This window comes from Lycorma delicatula, chromosome 9 (assembly GCF_047948215.1).
Source record: "Lycorma delicatula isolate Av1 chromosome 9, ASM4794821v1, whole genome shotgun sequence".
Classification (NCBI taxonomy): Eukaryota; Metazoa; Arthropoda; class Insecta; order Hemiptera; family Fulgoridae; genus Lycorma; species Lycorma delicatula.
Genome location: NC_134463.1, coordinates 119,879,145 through 119,898,534, shown reverse-complemented (window position 1 = coordinate 119,898,534; position 19,390 = coordinate 119,879,145). Strand labels below are relative to the sequence as shown.

General features: G+C 30.3%; 1 protein-coding gene across 10 annotated transcripts in view; it reads left to right on the top strand.

The window, feature by feature from the left end:
- Positions 1 to 19,390, top strand: part of LOC142330182 (uncharacterized) — a 235,961-nt gene that overhangs the window by 167,104 nt on the left and 49,467 nt on the right. For 9 of the 10 annotated variants that reach the window (XR_012757721.1, XR_012757720.1, XR_012757716.1 and 6 more), the window contains 2 exons: positions 6,908 to 7,088; positions 15,850 to 15,965. Coding sequence is in view for 4 of the 10 variants with exons in the window: in XM_075375294.1 (XP_075231409.1) it covers positions 6,908 to 7,088; positions 15,850 to 15,965 (297 nt within the window). In the remaining 6 variants the exon portion in view is untranslated. Of the gene's footprint in view, positions 1 to 6,907; positions 7,089 to 8,967; positions 9,197 to 15,849; positions 15,966 to 19,390 lie in introns of those variants that run through there. The other variant, XM_075375296.1, reaches the window with a different exon arrangement.

The window sequence follows — 19,390 nt, the reverse complement described above, 5'->3', positions numbered from 1 at the left end:
AAATAATATATTCGTTCTGTCTTTTGTTTCATCTTGATTTTGTAATCTATATTAGTCTGAGATCATTTATAATGGATTCAGTTATTCTTTAGTTTCTAGATTTGTAGGTTGTTTGTCATATGTTGTTTTAATGCTGATGCAGAACATAACAATTTTTTATAGTCATTACTAAATCATCAGTATACAACTATCATTACAATATAAGCCAGATGGTGTAACTTTTACTGATGTTTTATTTATGAATTTTAATAAAATAATTTAGGTCTGTTTAGTATATCTTCTGAAACAGTTAAGAATGTTAATTTATTTTAATAAATTTTCATACGGAAAATTAAAAATTGAGTTTGGTATCAGAATTTTTATTTAAGCATTAAAGGATGAAGATTTAGAGGAGAATTCCGAAAATTTCCTGAATTTAAGTATATTTTTATAAGTACAAATGTAAATGCTATGACTGTTCCAAATGATTTATATTTAAGCTACAAATAATAATAACAATTAAAAACAAAAGATATTGCAGAGAAAAAAGAACAAAATTTATTAATTTTTCACAATGAAGTTTTATGTAAATCTAAACAAATATACATTTAAGCTGCAATACAAATATAGAAATTTCTGTAATCGGCTTGTAAAAATGATAATCTCAAGTATATTCTTTTTTTTATTCAACGATATTTTTGTTGTTTTATTTTTGTATGTATTAAATGAAATCGAGTGAAACCTTTTCTAAATTGTCAGTTTTGTATAAAATTTTCAACATCAACTAATAACAGTTAACTTAATCTGTAAATTAGTAACAGCATGAAAAAATTCTCTTGCACAGAATTAGCTTGAAAAGGATTTATTTGCATTGTGTTCCTCGCAACCTGTTTGAGATGAATTAATGTGGTAAAGAGCTGATGAATCAAAGAAGTGGTACATACAACTAACATGATCTATTTGTCCACTGGAACTGTTTTCTCGTGCTTGTTGCGATTAATATGAACTAAGGTGCTCGTTATTTAGAACAAGATTCTAACAAATAATAATTTCACAAAGAAATTTCCATTCAGTTTATGTAAATAAATTTTATAATATTCTTTTTTTTTAATATTCAGATGTGTGCATTGCAGTGATTGATTATTTAAGTGGCAGTTGCTTAGTGCTTAGGACCTCCAAATTAAGGTTAAGGCTAAAATGTTCATCAAACCTTAAGATTTCTGTTGTGTGGTATTATTTAACATCTCATTTCTAATTCAGAAGTCAGCTAGCATGTAGTTCCAAAACAAACAAATAAATAAAATTAATAAATAATAATAAGTAAATAAATATAAAACATAAATAAAAATAATCTATACTTTGAGATTAAATTAAATAATCTGTTAATTAATTGACAACAGACTGCTTCTAGCAGGAGAGAGTTTCAATGCGTAGCTGCCTGGTGCACCACGATTGGCCCATTCTGTACCAATAGGAGCTAAAATAAAAATGTGAGCATTTACATCAAACAAACAAACCCATTCACCATCTTTTTTTATGGGAAACAAAATATAAAATTTTTAATAAAGACATCTAAAACTGAAGAAACTTATGAAATAGAAAATAGATGCTAGTGTGTCCTAATTTATTAATAAATAAAGTGGAATTGTCTGCAGGCAGGTTTCATGGATTAAGCTCTCCACAAAGTTTTCTTATAGAAAGGACATTTCATTTTGTACTTTTGTCCTCTTATATTAGCCAAGATTGTTATATATTCTCAAAATACATTCTTTAACTGCATATATACTTTCTGTTATGCATAACTTACTTTATTCACTGCTCATTAGTTTTAATTTTTACTTGCATCAGACTTTTAATGCATTTCTCTAGAATGGATTAAGAAATTTATTAACTAAAAATTTGTATTAATTAAAGAAAGAGGTATTAGTAGTTAATTACACTATAAACTCAAGTGCAGATATAATTTGGGATTTATAGTATATAGATTCGCTAGGAAGGAAAGGAAGTGTACAGGTAACTATGCAAGTATAAACAATCTCTTTAAAAAATTATTTTATTAAACAAAGTAATATTCTCTCATCTTGTAGAGTATTTTTTCTAACTTTATTCCCAAGTTCCTAACCGTAAAAGAAGTGAACTATTTAAGAAGTAAAGGAAAGGGGATTTTCTTTCTGTTTTCCATGGTGTAGAGATGGGACTGATTAACCAGAGATTTCAAGGAGTAAGATTGGAGTAGTTTATACCTTACTCAGGATCAAAATTGGACCTTAATGTTCAATTCTAAATAGTATTTTGTATACTTATTAATAAATGAATCAGCAGATACAGTAAGTGGATAGAAATAGCCAATTGATGAGTATTTTTTAATCCACTTTTTTTTCAATTTTGACTTTTAAAAATTATAATTTGCATGAATCAGTAAAACAGTAGTTATTTTTGTAAATTAAAGCGAAAAACGCATGTCTGATCATGGATTGAGAAGATGTAAAATTTTATTTCAAGTATTGACAGTCATTATTAAAAGTGCATCTTAAATTATAAGAGCTACTGACAACACCTGCATTCTTTCATTATATTTTTTATTCTAATTACAGGAGTTGTTAATAATTAAAGAGATAAATGATTAGAAAAATTATTATTTAATCAATGGCAAAGAAACTAACTCTATTTTTCAACATAATTCCTCGCACATTTAGGCATTTTTTAAATTATTCTTTGATCTTTCTTATCCCAGCAGTAGTAAAGAATTGTTCACCTTAGTTTCTTGAGTCATTCTTGACCTGCTCGTTGTTGCCAAACTCTGCTATGTAAAAATTCTTTAGGACGAAATAAAAAAAAGTTTGGTGGATGAAGGATGAGACTGTAAAACTGATGTGACAATACCTCCATTTGACTTTAGAGTAGCTTCCTGTGTCTTTTGATGGACAGTATGGGGATGGGCATTATCAGAAGAATTACACCTTGTGACAGAGAACAGGACATTCTCTCTTTACTGTGGGTTTCACTTTATATTGTAGCATGTTATAACTAGAGACCGAATTATATTCATTTGCATAGTAAGCTCATTCTCAGTGGTTATTGCATATTTTTCCTTAAAATCTAGTGATGATGCATATTTTTGCTATTATATTTTGGTAGGATACCTACCAGAAAAAATGATGTCTTATGTTGTAGCCAGCCAAACCTTTTAGCTGCACGGTTCTTACAGCGCACTTAGCAGCCACACGTCTGTTTATTGGTAGGATAATATTATTATGAGGCCAAGTAAAACACAAACTCACACAAGACAAAGATGGACGGTACCGTTCTGCATCATGCATGCCTACTGCAGCACTCCTCCCATTAGGCAATTAAATTATGCATTTTATTGTTGACACGTTCAGTTGCATCAGTTTAGTTTTTAATTTGTTTGTGTAAAGTTTAATGTGTACCATGTCTCCTGAAAAAAAAGTGTCTTCGTGGATAGCTGACTTTCCTGGAATATTTACATACGACAGAAATGTTTTATATTGTCGAGCTTGCGAGAAAAATATTTCTTGCACGAAAAAGTTTCAAATAGACCAGCATGACAATACATATCTTCATATCGCAGGATCGCAAAAGAAAGGTTTACGACAACAACTTGTAACAGCGGCAAGTAGCAGTGATTTTACTTCCAAAGGTAAACAAAAAAACACTAGCATGGATTTATGTGAAGCATTGCTTACAAGTAATATTCCTCTTCACAAACTTACAAATCCTATCTTCAAAGATTTTTAGCAAAATTATAGCCCTAATTTATTAATAAATACAAATATCAGATTAATAAAATATACCAGATGAATCAAATTTACCTGCATGAAATACGCAATGAACTCAGATACATTATTTGGATTTCAGCAGACGAAACTACAGACACTTGTGGCCATTACATTTCAAATTTAATTGTCGGTGCATTAGAACTAGAGCCTTCTTCTTCCTATTTGGTGGCCTGCAAACACCTTGAAAAATCAAATCATTCTACAGCTGCCAGATTCGTGAATGAGGGTATTAAAATAATATTTTCTGTAGATGAAAGACTGTTTATATTTCTCTCAAATGCTGCTTCCTATATATATAAGGCAGCCAAAGCTCTCCAAGTATTTTATCCCAATTTGATTCATGTGACATGCTTTGCTCACAGAGTACATCGACTCGCTGAAGTACAATCCACGTTTGGGAATGTAAATAAACTGGTTTCATCAACAAAGAAAGTGTTTCTTAAGGCACCTGCTCGCAATAAAGTCTATAAAGAAAAACTGCCAAATGTGCCTTTACCTCCCGAACCAGTGGTAACTTGATGGGGAATGTGAATTGAAGCTGTGCTGTTTTACAATGAACATTTCAAAGCCATCAAAGGTTTAGTAAACGACTTCGATAGTGTAGAGGCTATGGCAGTTTGTCAGTTAGCGATTGTAATATAAAAAAAACGTAGCTGTGATGAGCACTTATTAATTCCACATACCTGCAAGTATTAAAAAGCTTGAGACTCAAGGTTTGGCGTCGACTGAATCTATTCAGTTACTGAACCAAATCCACCAAATGAACTCCGCATTGCCAGAGGTATTCCTGTATAATCTTAAAGAAAAATTTGAACAGTAACCCAGACTTTGAACCTTTGTTTCAAATTGATAGTTTTATTAATGAAACGGGTGAAATTTTGCCAAAAACAATAAGTGCAACCTGCTAAAAACAAGTCATTTAAGTTGTATACATTGCAAATTTATGTGCCTTTGTAATTTAAGTTGACTGTCTTGGAACCCACCAGATACACATTTTCCAGTAATAATGGAATGAACAGTGCTGATACTCAAACTACAAATTTCATCAGTTTCCCAAACTTTTATGCGTCCGCCTTCACAAAGATCATGAATGCAATTTTGCAAAGCATCAATAGTCAATTAATAAGCATCAATAAGCATTATTAAGCATCAATACTTATACTTGTTTTCTGCTATGATGAGAATCGATGACACTTGTTCTGTTCAATTTAAAATGTTCCATCAGCTTATAAAAATTTGTTCAGTTAATACACTTTTTACAGTACCGTTTTAATGTCATGAGTTAATTTCAGCTGGCTTTATACCTTCAGAAAATAAAAGATCTTATCACAGCACGTTGTTTCTTTCACGGTACACATTTCAAGTTGAGCCGACATTTTGAAATAATAAAAAAGGGTTATAATAATGGAAATTCTTTTCGAGCAGCTGTTATTTTCTATGTCAAGGGTGCCAATTTGAATGTCAGACGATTTCAATTTATTTCTTTTAATAATAGTTTTCCCTGTTTCCATTTTCTGTATATTATTGAACAGCTCTTGTGTAATCTTATTTTACATGATTTGTTATGTATCATTTGTTCAGTTAAATATTGATTTAATTCACAATTCTACAGTTTATTAGAAATTATAAACATTTGCTATGTATTTTAATTATTTAATATTTGCCATATATTGTAATATTTATATATACCTACTTTTTGAAGTACATTATTTTAAATGCCACTGCTTTATATTTATTAATATTTAAATCAATGAATCCACATTAACTAGTAAAGTGCAGAGAAAATATGTTCTTACCTTCATTCATTTGTTTTACTTATGAATAATTATTTTAAATATTTTGTTTTTTTTTTTAATTTTTATTCTGGAGTGTTATATGGAAGACCAAAGGAATGTGGATATTATAAATAATTAATTATTTTTATTTATTATCCAAATGTGTATGAAAAAGTCAGCATTATAAAAACAAGGAAATTATGATTAAGGTACCTCTGAAAACATGTTATTCATAAATATTAAAAACTTAAGCTAACAATATTGTCTTAATATTTTACTGCTTAAGGTGGATTCATTTATTTGAATGTTATATACAGAAAGTATAAACAAAAAATGTAATTCTTTATTTAAAAAGTAATTAATATCTATAAAATTATACAAATAATGGTGTTTATACTTTTTAATGATGTTTTTTTTCCCCCTGATAAATATTTTATGAGGGGAAAATATAAAAATAATGTAGCCTATAAACCAAATAAAAGCAAAATAAAATATTTCAGCAGTAACAAACTAAAAATAGTTATAATCTAAGCAGAATGTATAAAGTGTGATGACTGAATAGTGTATATACACTGTATTTGACTTTGTCGTTTCTAAACAAAATAAAGTACTTCCTAGTTATTCAGCTGCCAAACCGCAGCTTCACATCTATGTTATTTGAATTTATTGATGTACATTATAGATAGTGTTGTATAGTGTAGGAAAAGTGAACTCAGACAAATATCCTTGGCATGCTGAATTAAAAAATTCTTGTTAGTTTTCTTATTACATCTTGTGTTTATGATTGTGTATATACATTTTTATATTTTTTCTGGTTGGTTAAAAGTAAATAAATATAATGAAAAATATATTAAAAACAACATTTAAAGAGAAAAAAGACAATTTATAAATTGCACACATACTCTTTGAACACATCATATATTTTTAAAATATATATATTTCAGAGCCCAGTTAAAATACCATTATCACATTAAACTATCTCAAACAAAGGAAGATGTTACAATTTTAATCTTAAAATAAAAGTGCCTTATAATTGTGTATCTTTTAAACTTTTCAATGTAATTGTGTTTGATTAAAATTTGTTAGCATGTTTGCTGAAAATTGTATTTTTAATTTTTGTCTGTAATAATTTTTTATTTTCAAAACCAAGTTTTTTTCAGTTTAACCCATAATGAACCGCTTTATGATAGTTAACTAATATTACTAAATGAAATATTGCAATTGCATTATATCACTTGAAGTGCAGTATATGGAACGATGTGGCCCTGCTCATAAAGATAATAATATATATAAATTGAAGTTGCAAATTTGATAATGGTTTGTTAAGATACAGATTTACTTAACTTTTTTCAGGGTGTTATTTATCAAGGAAATAAGTGTTACAATCTCAGAAAAAGGAAACTGTCTCGTGTGCAGTTACCTGAAAAAGTAATAAAAAGAAAACTTAAAGATGTATCAGCTTCAACTGTAGTTAAAAATATAGCAAGTAAAGGGAAAAAAACAGAAGCGGCTATAAGTGCGAATATAAATGTTGGTGAGTATTAAAAAAATACAGATTTTTGGTAATAAGTAAATATAACAAATGGTAATCGTTATTTATAATATAAAAATTTACTGTAAATCTTATTAACTTTTCTTGTCTACTAGTTTTGTATGTTAAGTGGTTTAACCAAAGATTATAAACTCGGCATGAGATGAATGCCACTCTTGAAATTAATATCATTGACAACAAACATACTACATTACCTTACTAAGGAAATGAGTGAAGTGGTCTCACTGCTTTTTTCACTTAGTCAAATACACTGGTGCACAGCCACTGAGCCCACTGAAATACTTGGGATACTCAGTTTTACAAGATACATTTTCAGTCTTTCATGGATATTTATTATCTCTCAGGGATACACAATGTCTGAAAAATTCCCGAACTAAATTAACTGAAAATACAGATATAAAGATAAACGAATTTACTCACATCAGCCTCTCTCTACATAGAACCTTTCTCTAGTTATACACTCGCAGCACTGGTAGAGTCTGTCATACACTTTGGAGAAATCACTGTGGGATCACCTTCAACTACTCAGTGCAAGCCGTTTGGTTGGCCGGAATGTCGTTGAAAAGGCAGCCTTTCATCTTCAATTTGAGTTTCAGGAACAGAAAATAGTCTGCTGCAGCTGTCAGGTAAATAGGGCAGGTGGGATAAGATGGTGATTTGATCTTCTGCATAATGTGTGCTGGGGCATTGTTGTGCAAGAGACTTCAATTGCCCAGATCCTGGTACTTGAGCCGGATTCGACAAATGCGATGCATCAGGCATTTCATTGCTTCCAAATAGGATTTAGAACTCGTGGTTTGGACTAGTTGGACAAATTCATGATGTATTAGGCACTTTGAATCAAAGAATGCAATCAACATTGTTATCACTCCTGATTTTAACCGATCTTTGTACTTCAGGACTCAACCAAGCAGTAGATTGACTGCTTGTTTGTGGATCATATATGAAGCACCAGCTTTTATTCCCAGTTATAATTTTTTGCAAAAACTTCAGGACGCATCAGCAGTTTCAATGCAGTCTTGACCTCAAGAAAGATGCACCTGTTTTTGTTCTTCAGTCAAGAAGTGTGGAACGAAACGAGAGTACACCTTTTGGCAGTTCATTTTTTCTGTTAGAATTGCACATACTGTGTCTTCATACTGCTGTTCTGCTATGGCCTGAAGGGTAAGATGAGGTTGTTTAAGCAGGAGGGCGCACACTTTCATAATGTTTTCGTTGTGAACAGCTATTGACGGCCTCCTGCTTTGTTCATTGTCATCCAACAACTCTCTACCGTCTTTAAACAGCTTCCACCACGTGTATGTTGTTGTATGAGATGCAGCATTCATCACCGAATGCTTGCTGTATAATAGAATAAGTTTCAACAAAGGATTTTTGAACTAGAACACAAAATATTATTGCGCTTCTTTGTTCCATGTTACGAACTCGCACAAGATCACATGAACACAATGCTCGTGGCTGAATATAACTCGAGACTGGAGAGAGGAAACATGATGAAATTTTGTACATACTCATCAGACATTGTACTCATCGAGAGATGGTGCTACTTGTATCGACAACAGAAATTTAGTTTGGGAACTTTTCAGACCTACTGTGTGTATATATTACTCTATTATTTTAATCATGTGCACGTTTTATGCAAAGAATTTTTAATATCAGGAGAGGGAGGCGAGAAACTGACAGCAATATTTAATGGTTGTTGCTACTTTTAGAGTGACAAGTGCAGTGTGGATACAAAGTTTCAAAGGTAAGATTTACAGTCAGGTACTGCTGTAAAAGTAATTTTTGTCCTAACTTAAAGTTTTGACTTTTTTTTTTTATTTAAACTTAATTTCTTGTAAGTTATTCTTTTTACATCTAGGTAAAGGATGAAACCATGTGTTGACAGAATATAGTTTCCATACATGTACTGACAAACATCATTGTCAGAAGAGTTGTGTTGGTTTATCAGTTTGTATCACACTAAATTTAATTCTAAAATTATGAATAAAGCATCTTTTTAAAAACACAAGAAAGTAGTAGTAATTTTTTTAGTAGTTGCTTGATCGAATCGCAGAGACTGGTCTATCTTGCAGGAGAGTGAACAATAAATCGTTTTTTTATTTAGTAAATATGTGTAAATTAATTATTGCGTACAAAACATCAGTTTAAATATGGATTATTTTCTGTAATTATTCATTCTCATTTCTTTTTGTATATATTATTTGAATTTATTAGTTTGAACTGATAACAATGTAATAATAAATTATCTAAATGCTCTACAATTTATGTTGTATATAATTTATTTATACATTTTTTTCCATGATCTGTCTTATAAGTAGAAAAAAAAATTTTTTTTTTTTTTTTTTAGTAAAATGGTTAAGCACAGGAGACTTGAAAATGGATGAAATAAATAGAAATAAAAGACAAAGAAGTGAGGAAATTCCCCACATAAAGTTGAAAAAGAGGAAGGATGTGTAATAGGAAAAGGTCTGAAAATGGTGAAAGAGAAAAAACCTAGAAGTAGTAGTTTGGAGAGATAGTGGAGTAATGACACTGAAAACAAGGAAGACAAAGATATATAGAAAAGAGGAAGAGAAAGAAATGAGAAAGGCATAACAAAAATAAAAATAGTCATCATATGATAACAATAATTTAATGCATACTATCTTTGAGCGAGACACAATAAACACAATATTATTCACAATAAACTTCATTTGTTATTGTCCTCTGCTCCATAAGTCCACCAATAAGACACCTTTATGGTTCAAAAAAACTATAGCCATTGTTTCCCTGTTGCACAGTGTCTGTCTGAACGTTTTCGGCTTGTTTGGAGGTGTGCATCCAATGCTTAGACTGTTCTTTGGTTTGTGAATTGTCATACTGGATCCAAGTCTCATCGCCAGTAACGATAGACTTTAAAAACTCTTCCTCTTCATTATCATAACTCATGAGAAACATTAGGGCTGACATCATTCGCTGCATTTTGTGATCGTCGCTCAACATTTTTGGGACCCAGCATGCACACAGTTTCTGGTATTTTAGGTCTTGTGTACAGAGAAGACCTTAATGGAATTTCTGCAGAAAGTTTACTTATCGTAAACCTTCATTTGTCATGGACAAAATCAACACACTCAACCAGGCATACAGTAGCAACAGAACTTGCATCCTTGTTCACTTCGTCATGGATGTTCGTTTGCCCTTCTTTAAATTTCCTACACCATTCCCGTACACTCTCATTACTCATAAAGTTTTCACCGTACACTAAGCTCATTCTGGGATGGATTTCAGCACCGGGTTGGTCTAGTGGTTAACGTGTCTTCCCAAATCAGCTGATTTGGAAGTCGAGAGTTACAGCGTTCAAGTCCTAGTAAAGCCAGTTATTTTTACACGGATTTCAATACTAGATCGTGGATACCGGTGTTCTTTGGTGGTTGGGTTTCAATTAACCCCACATCTCAGGATTGGTCGAACTGAGAATGTACAAGACTACACTTCATTTGCACTCATACATATCATCCTCATTCATCCTCTGAAGAATTATCTAAACGGTAGTTACCGGAGGCTAAACAGGAAAAAGAAAGGGATGGATTTCAGCAGTGCTACATCCTTCTGCTTGCAGTAAACATATCACACTTCGCAGCTCACACTTGGTGGGAGCATCGATCTTAGCGGCCATATTCAATTCCCCATAGCTCGGTTCAGACTGATGCAATGGAGCTGGCAATGGCAGAAGTTGTAGTGGGGAGTGGCCCAATCACATGACTTGTAGACCTGGCTCCCGTCTATCTCTTGTTTACTTAGATGCAAAATCGGTAGTTGAAAAAAAAAATAGCCCTCATATATATGGTTTCAAAAATAAAATGAATATAAATAAACAAAAATAAAATTTATTTTTTGACAGGAGGAAGTGCTCAAGTCGACCCTCACATATACAGGTGCTTCAAAAAAATGTATACACACTTTGAACTGTCATAAAAGATTTTTTATGCTAAAAGGCTAAATTTTTTGGTAAAGTAAGGCGTCATGCCAGTTTGAAGAATAAGTGTACTCTGTGATCAGATTGAATGTTTCAAATGGTAGTTCAAATAAATGTTGAAAATGGCGGCCTTCACACATCTACAAGACAAATTCGAGGTCTGTAGAACAGTGTGTGATGTGCAGAAAGGCCGATCAGGGTAACCTTGCATGGCTATAAGTGATGAATCTTAAGGTGTGGCGTTGGAACTGTTTCAGCATTCACCACAAAAATCTGTGTAGTAGTGTGCGACGCATTCTGAAGAAAGGCAAGTTGTTTGTGAACATTCCAAGGCTGGTGCAACAGCTATATGACAACAACCCAGATCGCAGGGTACCATTTTGTGAATAGGTTCAGGTTACATATGAACTGGAATTTATGGGTATTTGGTTAGATGGACAGTTCATACTTAATGGAACTGTCAATAGGCATAATTATATGTACTGGCTGAAGATAATCCCCACATTACTGTTGAAAAGGCTGTGAATGTGTGGTACAGTTCAGGATCAAAATGTACCAGGCCAGTGGATAGGATGTAGGGGATCAATCAAGTGTCCTGCACACTCTCCATACCTTACACCACTCAATTTTTTATTTTATGGAGCATAATAAAAGATGAAGAGTTCCGTTGAAAACCATATAACCTGGACATACTTTGGGGTGAGATTCAAGCAGTGTGCGCAGAAATCCCATTGGACACTGATGTAAGCTGTGAAATCAGTTATGAAATCATACTAAGAAATGTATCGATGCTGAAGTCCACCATTTTGAACATTTACTTTAACCACCATTTGGAACATTCAATTTGATCAGAAAGTACACTTCTTTTTCAAATTTGACTGTAGCCTTACTTTTCCCAGAAATTTAACTTTGTAGGTAGGAAAATAAATTTTCTATAACTGTTCAAAGTATGTATTTTTAATCATTGCATTGTATACTTTTTCTTTTTTTTTTTGTTCAGGCATAACTTTTCAAAAAGTGCACCAATTTGGATTAGCCTTTTTAAACAATACAGGATAAAATGACACGTGTTTTATTACTAAGTGATACCAAACCATTAAAAAAAAGAATTAGGAAAAAATTCCAAAGTAGGCAGTTATTACTTGACAATTTCATGTTAATGCTTTCTTATAACAGTCAGTCAATGTAAATGTTCTTCAGAAGTTGAATTACAAATATTTTTATGAATCCACAAAAAATGGTGTGATCTTTGTTCCAAGTCTTGTTTGAAAGATGCTTCTATATCAATGTTTCCTTTCTCCCTAGATTTCTTTTGACGACTTACATAATATTACACTCTTAACTCTCAAACCTATGCATCCATTTCCTCAACTTTTAATTCGTTTTAAACGAGCAGTCTGTAGGACTGTCTGTATTTCAGCTTCAATGAAGTTTACTACGTAAAAGTTTTTTGAAAAATAATTGAAATGTCTCCAAAGAGAAAAAATTTGCACCGAAAAGCAAAAAATAATTTTTCTTCTTTGCTCTTAATATAATCTTTGAAACTTATTTTTTGAATTCGGCACCAAATTAAAATGAATTTCATAATCTGTATCTCGTGGACTTGTTATTCATTTAAGATTTGGTTCTGACTTGAAAAACATAAATTTCAAAGATTGTGTAGAGGGTATAGTGATAAAATTATTTTTTTCCTTTTCAGTGCAATTTTTTTGGAGTCTTAATTTAACAAAAAAATAACTATTGATATAAACTATTTCTTTTACCATACAAGGTTACGATGACTTCAGCTAAGTTTATTATAAATGATTTTATATATTTAGTTTGGAAAATATTGTTATTTACTCTTATTTGATCAATATAATTAGATTTCTGTTTATTATATTTGTATACTTGAAAACATTCCTGAAAGGAATTTTTTTTTTAATCTGTCAGGAACATTATAAATCAATAAACAAACAGAAATTGTGCGTATTGTTTTACAAAGAACCAATCTGCAGTAATTGAATCTTTAACTTTGAAAAAAGTAAACACTAATGACATTTGTCAAATAAAAATTTGGTTATTTATAGTGATGAAAATGTGTGTGGGTGAGCAATAAATTTTGCACATCAAAAGCTGATAAGGTGAATATTCAGGATGAACTTTGAAGTGATCAATGAGAAGCATCAAAAGGAGGTGGATGAATTGATTCAAAATGACAATCACACAACAATGCAGTGCCACTCAGGTCGGTATATCAAAAGAATGAGGACAGATTGCAGACTGGACGGCTGTAAAATCTATTCATGATGGTTGCCATGCAAACTCGCAAAGAAAGAACAGTAATGAAAAGCTTCTGAAACTGTTATGATGATGAAGATCCTTTTCAGTACTGTAACAAGAGATGAAAGTTGGGTGTGTCATTACGATTCAGAAGAAGACTGGCAGAGGATGGAATTCAGTGACTGTGGTTTGCCACATCAAAAAGATACAAAACGCAATCGTCAGAAGAAAGAAAATTCTTCTGATAATATTTTGGGATTCCAAACACATTCATGTGAGACCGCCTACCTGGAAGCCAGGTTGACTCTAAATTCTGTGCAATTCATACAGATATTTAAACGCCTTAGGAGACTTGTTTGTTTGATAATTCTGTAGCATGATAATCCTTGGTCACATCTTGTGCAACAACAGATACTTAAGAAGTTGAAATTTGTACCTGTTCCACACCCTCCATACTCACCCAATTTGGTATCCTGCAATTTTCACTTCTTTCCGTAATTAAATTGGGATATTAAAGGTATTCATTTCATTATTGATGATGAACTGAAGGACATAGTGAGATCATGAATCAAGCAAAGCATTCACATTTGTCATTGATGGAATGAGAAAACTGATTCACCATTGGGAGAAATGTGTAGCTAAATGTTGATTCGTGGAACAATATGTAAGTTTTTATACCAAATGTTTTGTTTTTGTTGGTTGTATTTATTACTTTTCACTACTTCTTTTCATTTGCAAATTATTTGTTACTGTTCATTACATTTCAACCACCACTTGCAGGATTCAGTTTTCTAAACTATTTATGGGGACTACATTTATATCGAGTGAAATTTTCTTGCTGATTATAAATTTTAAGAAAGCAGATGGTCTACCTTCTTCTAGTTAATTGATTAAACCAATTACTAAATTGTTGGTTGAGATAGGAGCTATTGTTTTTTTACATTTAAGTGTAATTTAAACTTGACATCAATATTACATGAAATTTATAATTTATCCATACATATATCATCTAGATATAGTTCCTGTCAAATTTCAGTGCATTTATTACATTTTTGTTATTTTTATTATTTGTAGTTTTCCAAGGTCATTTCTTTGTCAGTTAAACTTAATATTAAGTTCTAATGCTAATGTGTATCTATTTGTTAGAAGAAGGGTTTTGTGTGTGTTTTTTTTATACATATTATTGACTATACTACATTGTTGAAATAGTGATTTACATCGAGAAGCAGAGTACACTACACCTTTTTAACATTTTCCCTTGATAGACATGGATCGTTTATAGTAGCCGAGTTGTGTTTGTTATTCTGCATCAGTTAATGTTCGGTTACAAAATTGTCCCAAAATTAAACTTTCTTATTACCTGACATGGCATCCATTCATACTTAGCAGTAACTTCAACTAAAACTAAGACGCAAGAGAATTTTTTTCATTGCTGGCCAGCTATGGTCTGCGAAAAGATGGTTTTGTTTTTGTTCTCTCTAATTTTTCATGTGTTCTTTCATGTATTTAGAGGTTTTTTCTGACCATTTATTTCCTTTAGATTGTCTCTGGAGTTTTTCTTCCTGGAAAACCTTTAAATTCTTTAATTTTTTTTAACTTGTTTCTGTTTAAATACTAAGTCTTATTTAATTTGTATTTCTTTTAGATCTTTTTTGGTTTGCCCTCTCTGATCTTCATCTCTGTCAGGTTTCCTAAAAAAAATTACTTATTTTTTTTAGTTAATCCATTTTCAGAAGATTACATACAATAACTCTTTTAATTTCTTGTATTATTTTTGAACAAAATTTATACAATTAAAAGTTTGATCTTATCCCATAATTCATATATTCTTAATTATAGAACCCATTATTTTTCTTAGGATTCTTTCTTTTCTAAATCTCATGCTGTACAGAACCTCTGGTTTTACCTCTGCATTATATTGACTTAATTTAACATGTATCAAGATGTATTATAACTAAATCATCTGTAAAAGCTAAGAATCTTATAGATTCTTTAGTTCTTACCAGTTTTATGTATTTAGTGACACTGTGTTCAAGTTTTTTTTTCATTCTCTAATAACTCTGTTAAGCACAGTTGAAAAGAGGTGATAGTCCATCTCCTTTCCTTGTCTAACTTCATTTACAATTTTTAAATGTTTTAAAAGATTTCTCTTAAATTTAACTTTAGATTTCATGTATATTATTGTTTGTCTAGTTAATTCCATATTAAATGGTTACAATATTGAAACTGACTGGAAAAAAATACTTAAATGAAGATAAATCTTAAGTTTTAAACACCATTTTTTTTTTACATTAACCCTCATAAAATTATGAAATGTTGAAATTACAGTCAGTATAACGGATAAAAATATATCAGTTTATTCATAATTTCCTGTAATTATGTAAGTTTTTTTAAATAAATTGCAAATGATAACAGTTATACAGTTGCTCTTTTAATGTAGTTTAATGCAAGTTGATAAAAAAATTTTCAATTTGAATTTATTTTCACTTGTACAGTTATTGTTGATCTGTGTTTTTTTTACAGAATGGGATTGTGCAGTATGCACTTTTATTAATCCTTCAGTTGCTACAAAATGTGAAATGTGTGAAACTTACAAAGATGGTGTTCATCCCGATGCACAGTGCGGTAGTAATAATGAGGTTTGTTGCTATTTTTATTATTTGCTTTTAGTTAGCGGTTAGATAATTTTCAACATACATAAGCAAATTTTCTACAGATATTTGACCTGATTGTCTTTATGTATTCTATATCAAGTATTATTCAGTTAATGCAGCATTAAATTTCTTAAATTATAATTCTGTTTAATTTCATCGTAATCTATAATAATATATTAATGAAAACCATATTGTTATTTTTCTTATAAATAATTTTAAGATCGGATAAGTCTCAGTTGATTAATTATGTTATTGGGAAAATTAGGCCAGAATAAGAGAAACTGTTTTTCCTGAAACCATTTGTGTGGTCCATTAGATTATAACCAATGTGATTATTAATTTAATTTACCTATATTTTTTACTGTGCTTAGTAAGTGCTTAGCCTAATGAGGAATGAGTTTTGTTAAAGATTGAGTAGTCTTACACTATAAAATATTATTGTACTGAGAAATAAACGTAATGAATTCATTCACTTTTAAATTTTGGAGTATTAAAACAGTAAATCATTAATGTAACTAAAATCACAAAATAATTTTCTGCAATGCTACAAGAATTAAGGTATAGTCTTTCATTTAGCATGTGAATGAATGAATAAACCTCTGTTCTTGTTTAAAATGAATTTCCCATTAACAAATTCAAAACTTCATCATGCTAACTTTAAGGTCTTGAAAGTTTACAATACAAAAAAAAAAATGTTTAAAAAACCAAATCAGTTTACATTATTACATTATAATCTATGGAATAATAATAAACTTTTTAGTCAGTTTTAGTTAGACCTAAAATTGGATGTGACTGAGAATCTAATAATAAAGAAATATTTATTTGTATATCCTCCAAAAAAACTAACAGAAATGTTCTTAGCATTTAAATTAAAGCCAAAATGAAATTTTTAAAATACAAAAAACCATTCATAAATTGAAATAATCATCTTTACATAAAAATTGGAATATCTGTCCATGAATTTGTGTCGGTGTTGATATAAAATTAAACAGCTGCTGGGAGCAATATGAATGATTCTTTCAACATTGTATTTAATGAACTTTGAGAAGATGGTTTTAGATGTAAATTTTTTCAAATAATTTCATCTGAACATGTAGTGCAATGAAGTTTAAACAGAATGCATTATCTTTCAAGTATTAATATTTTGAATTGCTGACTTATCTGTGTACTGTAAGAGGCAGATATTGATTCCTGTGATTGAAATTTATAAAAAAGACTCAATTTAGTTCTATGTTTTATTTATTGAAATGGATAAATTTTCTTGGAATATTTTCTATGCAATAAAAAATTCTATTGTGACTAAAACGATTCTCATAAGTAGGCGAGCAGTATAATTTTTTTAACAACCGCTATTTGTGTATTCTGTATTTCAAAATAATTACTGAGGGGCATTTTACTTTTATTTTATCTTTGCATTAATAAAAAACTGAAGGAAAAGGCTTTGTGTCAACAGTTTTGTTATTTTAATATGTTCTCATTGTTTTGATTTTTATCTTTTATTCATAAATGACATGACCTCTCCTTTGAAACTTGATGAATGAATTTATTTAGATTATTAAATTTTAATGAAGTCTGTTATTTATGGATAGATTGCCTCTTGTTTTTAAATCAAAAATTAATTTTTAATATTTACTTATTGAAATTGGACTTTAAAAAAGTTATATAAGATAAGAAATTAAACCTGTTCCTCTTCTGGTAAAACATTTTCTTAATTTACACCTTTGGGATGCATTTTAGAAAAAGGAATTTAATAAAATGAAATTTTTTTGCAGATTAGAGTACATCTTTCACCAAAAATCTTTTGAAATTTGAAAAAGGGGTTTCTTCGTCTTTGCTGGGATACTCTTTCTGTGTGATTTATCCAGTAATTACAAAATTCAGTAATGATTTCAAGGAATAATAATTAAAACAAATAAAATTAGAAATAATTTTTGTAGCTGAAATTATATATATTAAATAGTTACAAAAAGTGCAAAAATTGTGGTAGAAACAAAACAAGTTTATGATAAACATTACAAAAACTTAGTTCTAAAATAGCAAAAAACAAACATACTATTTACACACCCTTATAAATTTTTTGAACAAATAACATGACAATTTAATCGACATGACATTCACATATGATAGAATGAGCTTAATAATTTGCACTACATAAAAAAATGATTTTTCAAAATTATTGTAGACTGAAATTGCAATTCAAAATGTAAATGACAAAATTCTGGACAGTCAAAATAATAATACAGTTCATAGATCTATGTAAGACAGCACTTAAAGTTTGAAAGTCATTGCTAAATGATTAAAATATAGTACGTATATTTTTAATAATAACCTTACTAGTTGAAATCAAACAGAGAAATAAAAGAGTATTAACATGGTACATTAAGCAATAAAAATTTAATTAGATTTATAAAAATAACATTGTAGACTTAACAGGATTAGACCTGCTGATTAGAAACTGCATTTAAAGACAACGCTTTTACAGATTCTGTTACTAAAAAAATGTTACTAACGTGCGCCATCTGCCCGCAAAGTATTCTTTTATATACAGATAAGATCATCAGAAAAAATAAACAAAATAATTCATTCTTAACAAACAGCACAACTTGATAAACAAAATAAAAAATATCAATATATTTCATAGCATTATTAAAGTATTTCATAAAATCTCAGTGTATCTGTTTGTATCATTTACAAACAAACCTATCCCGGGAACAAAAATACTCCATTTATAAAAACAAACTCAAATGAATTATTATAAAAATACAACACTTATATTATTTGAAGTCACTAAAATATCTAATATCCACAAACAATATAATGGCAATGCCTAGTAAAAATAACTAAAAACACAAATAAAATGAAAATGCATTGATTATGCAAACGTAACATAATTTTTTTTTTAAATCTTCATAATCTCCTCACAGTCTGATTTGCCATGTTTGGCTGGGTATTGTCATGAAAAAACAATCGCACAGGGTAGCATCCCATGTAGTTTGTTTTTTTAGTTATAATGTTTTTGTAGTTCGCAATGTGTATCAGCATTCACAGTAATCCCATGATTGCTATATTTGACAAGGAAGACATTCTTTTGTTCCAAAAAACGGTAGCCATAAGGTTCATTAACAATCATTCTTGTTTGAACTTTTCCAGTGGATGATGAATGCTGCCAGATAAAACACTGACTGCTGGTTTGTCTCTATGTTCAAATCAGAAACCCAGGATTTACAAACTGTCTTATTACCTTATTTTAGCAACAGGCACATAATATTCAGCCTGTAAATGTCACAAATTTGCCTGCGAATTTCAACTGCAGAATTGATTTTTGCCATCAAATACCAGATTACTCCTCGTCCTTCATACCTGGTGGGATCAGAAATTGTAGCAATCGTTATAATGGTTGAATGTAAACA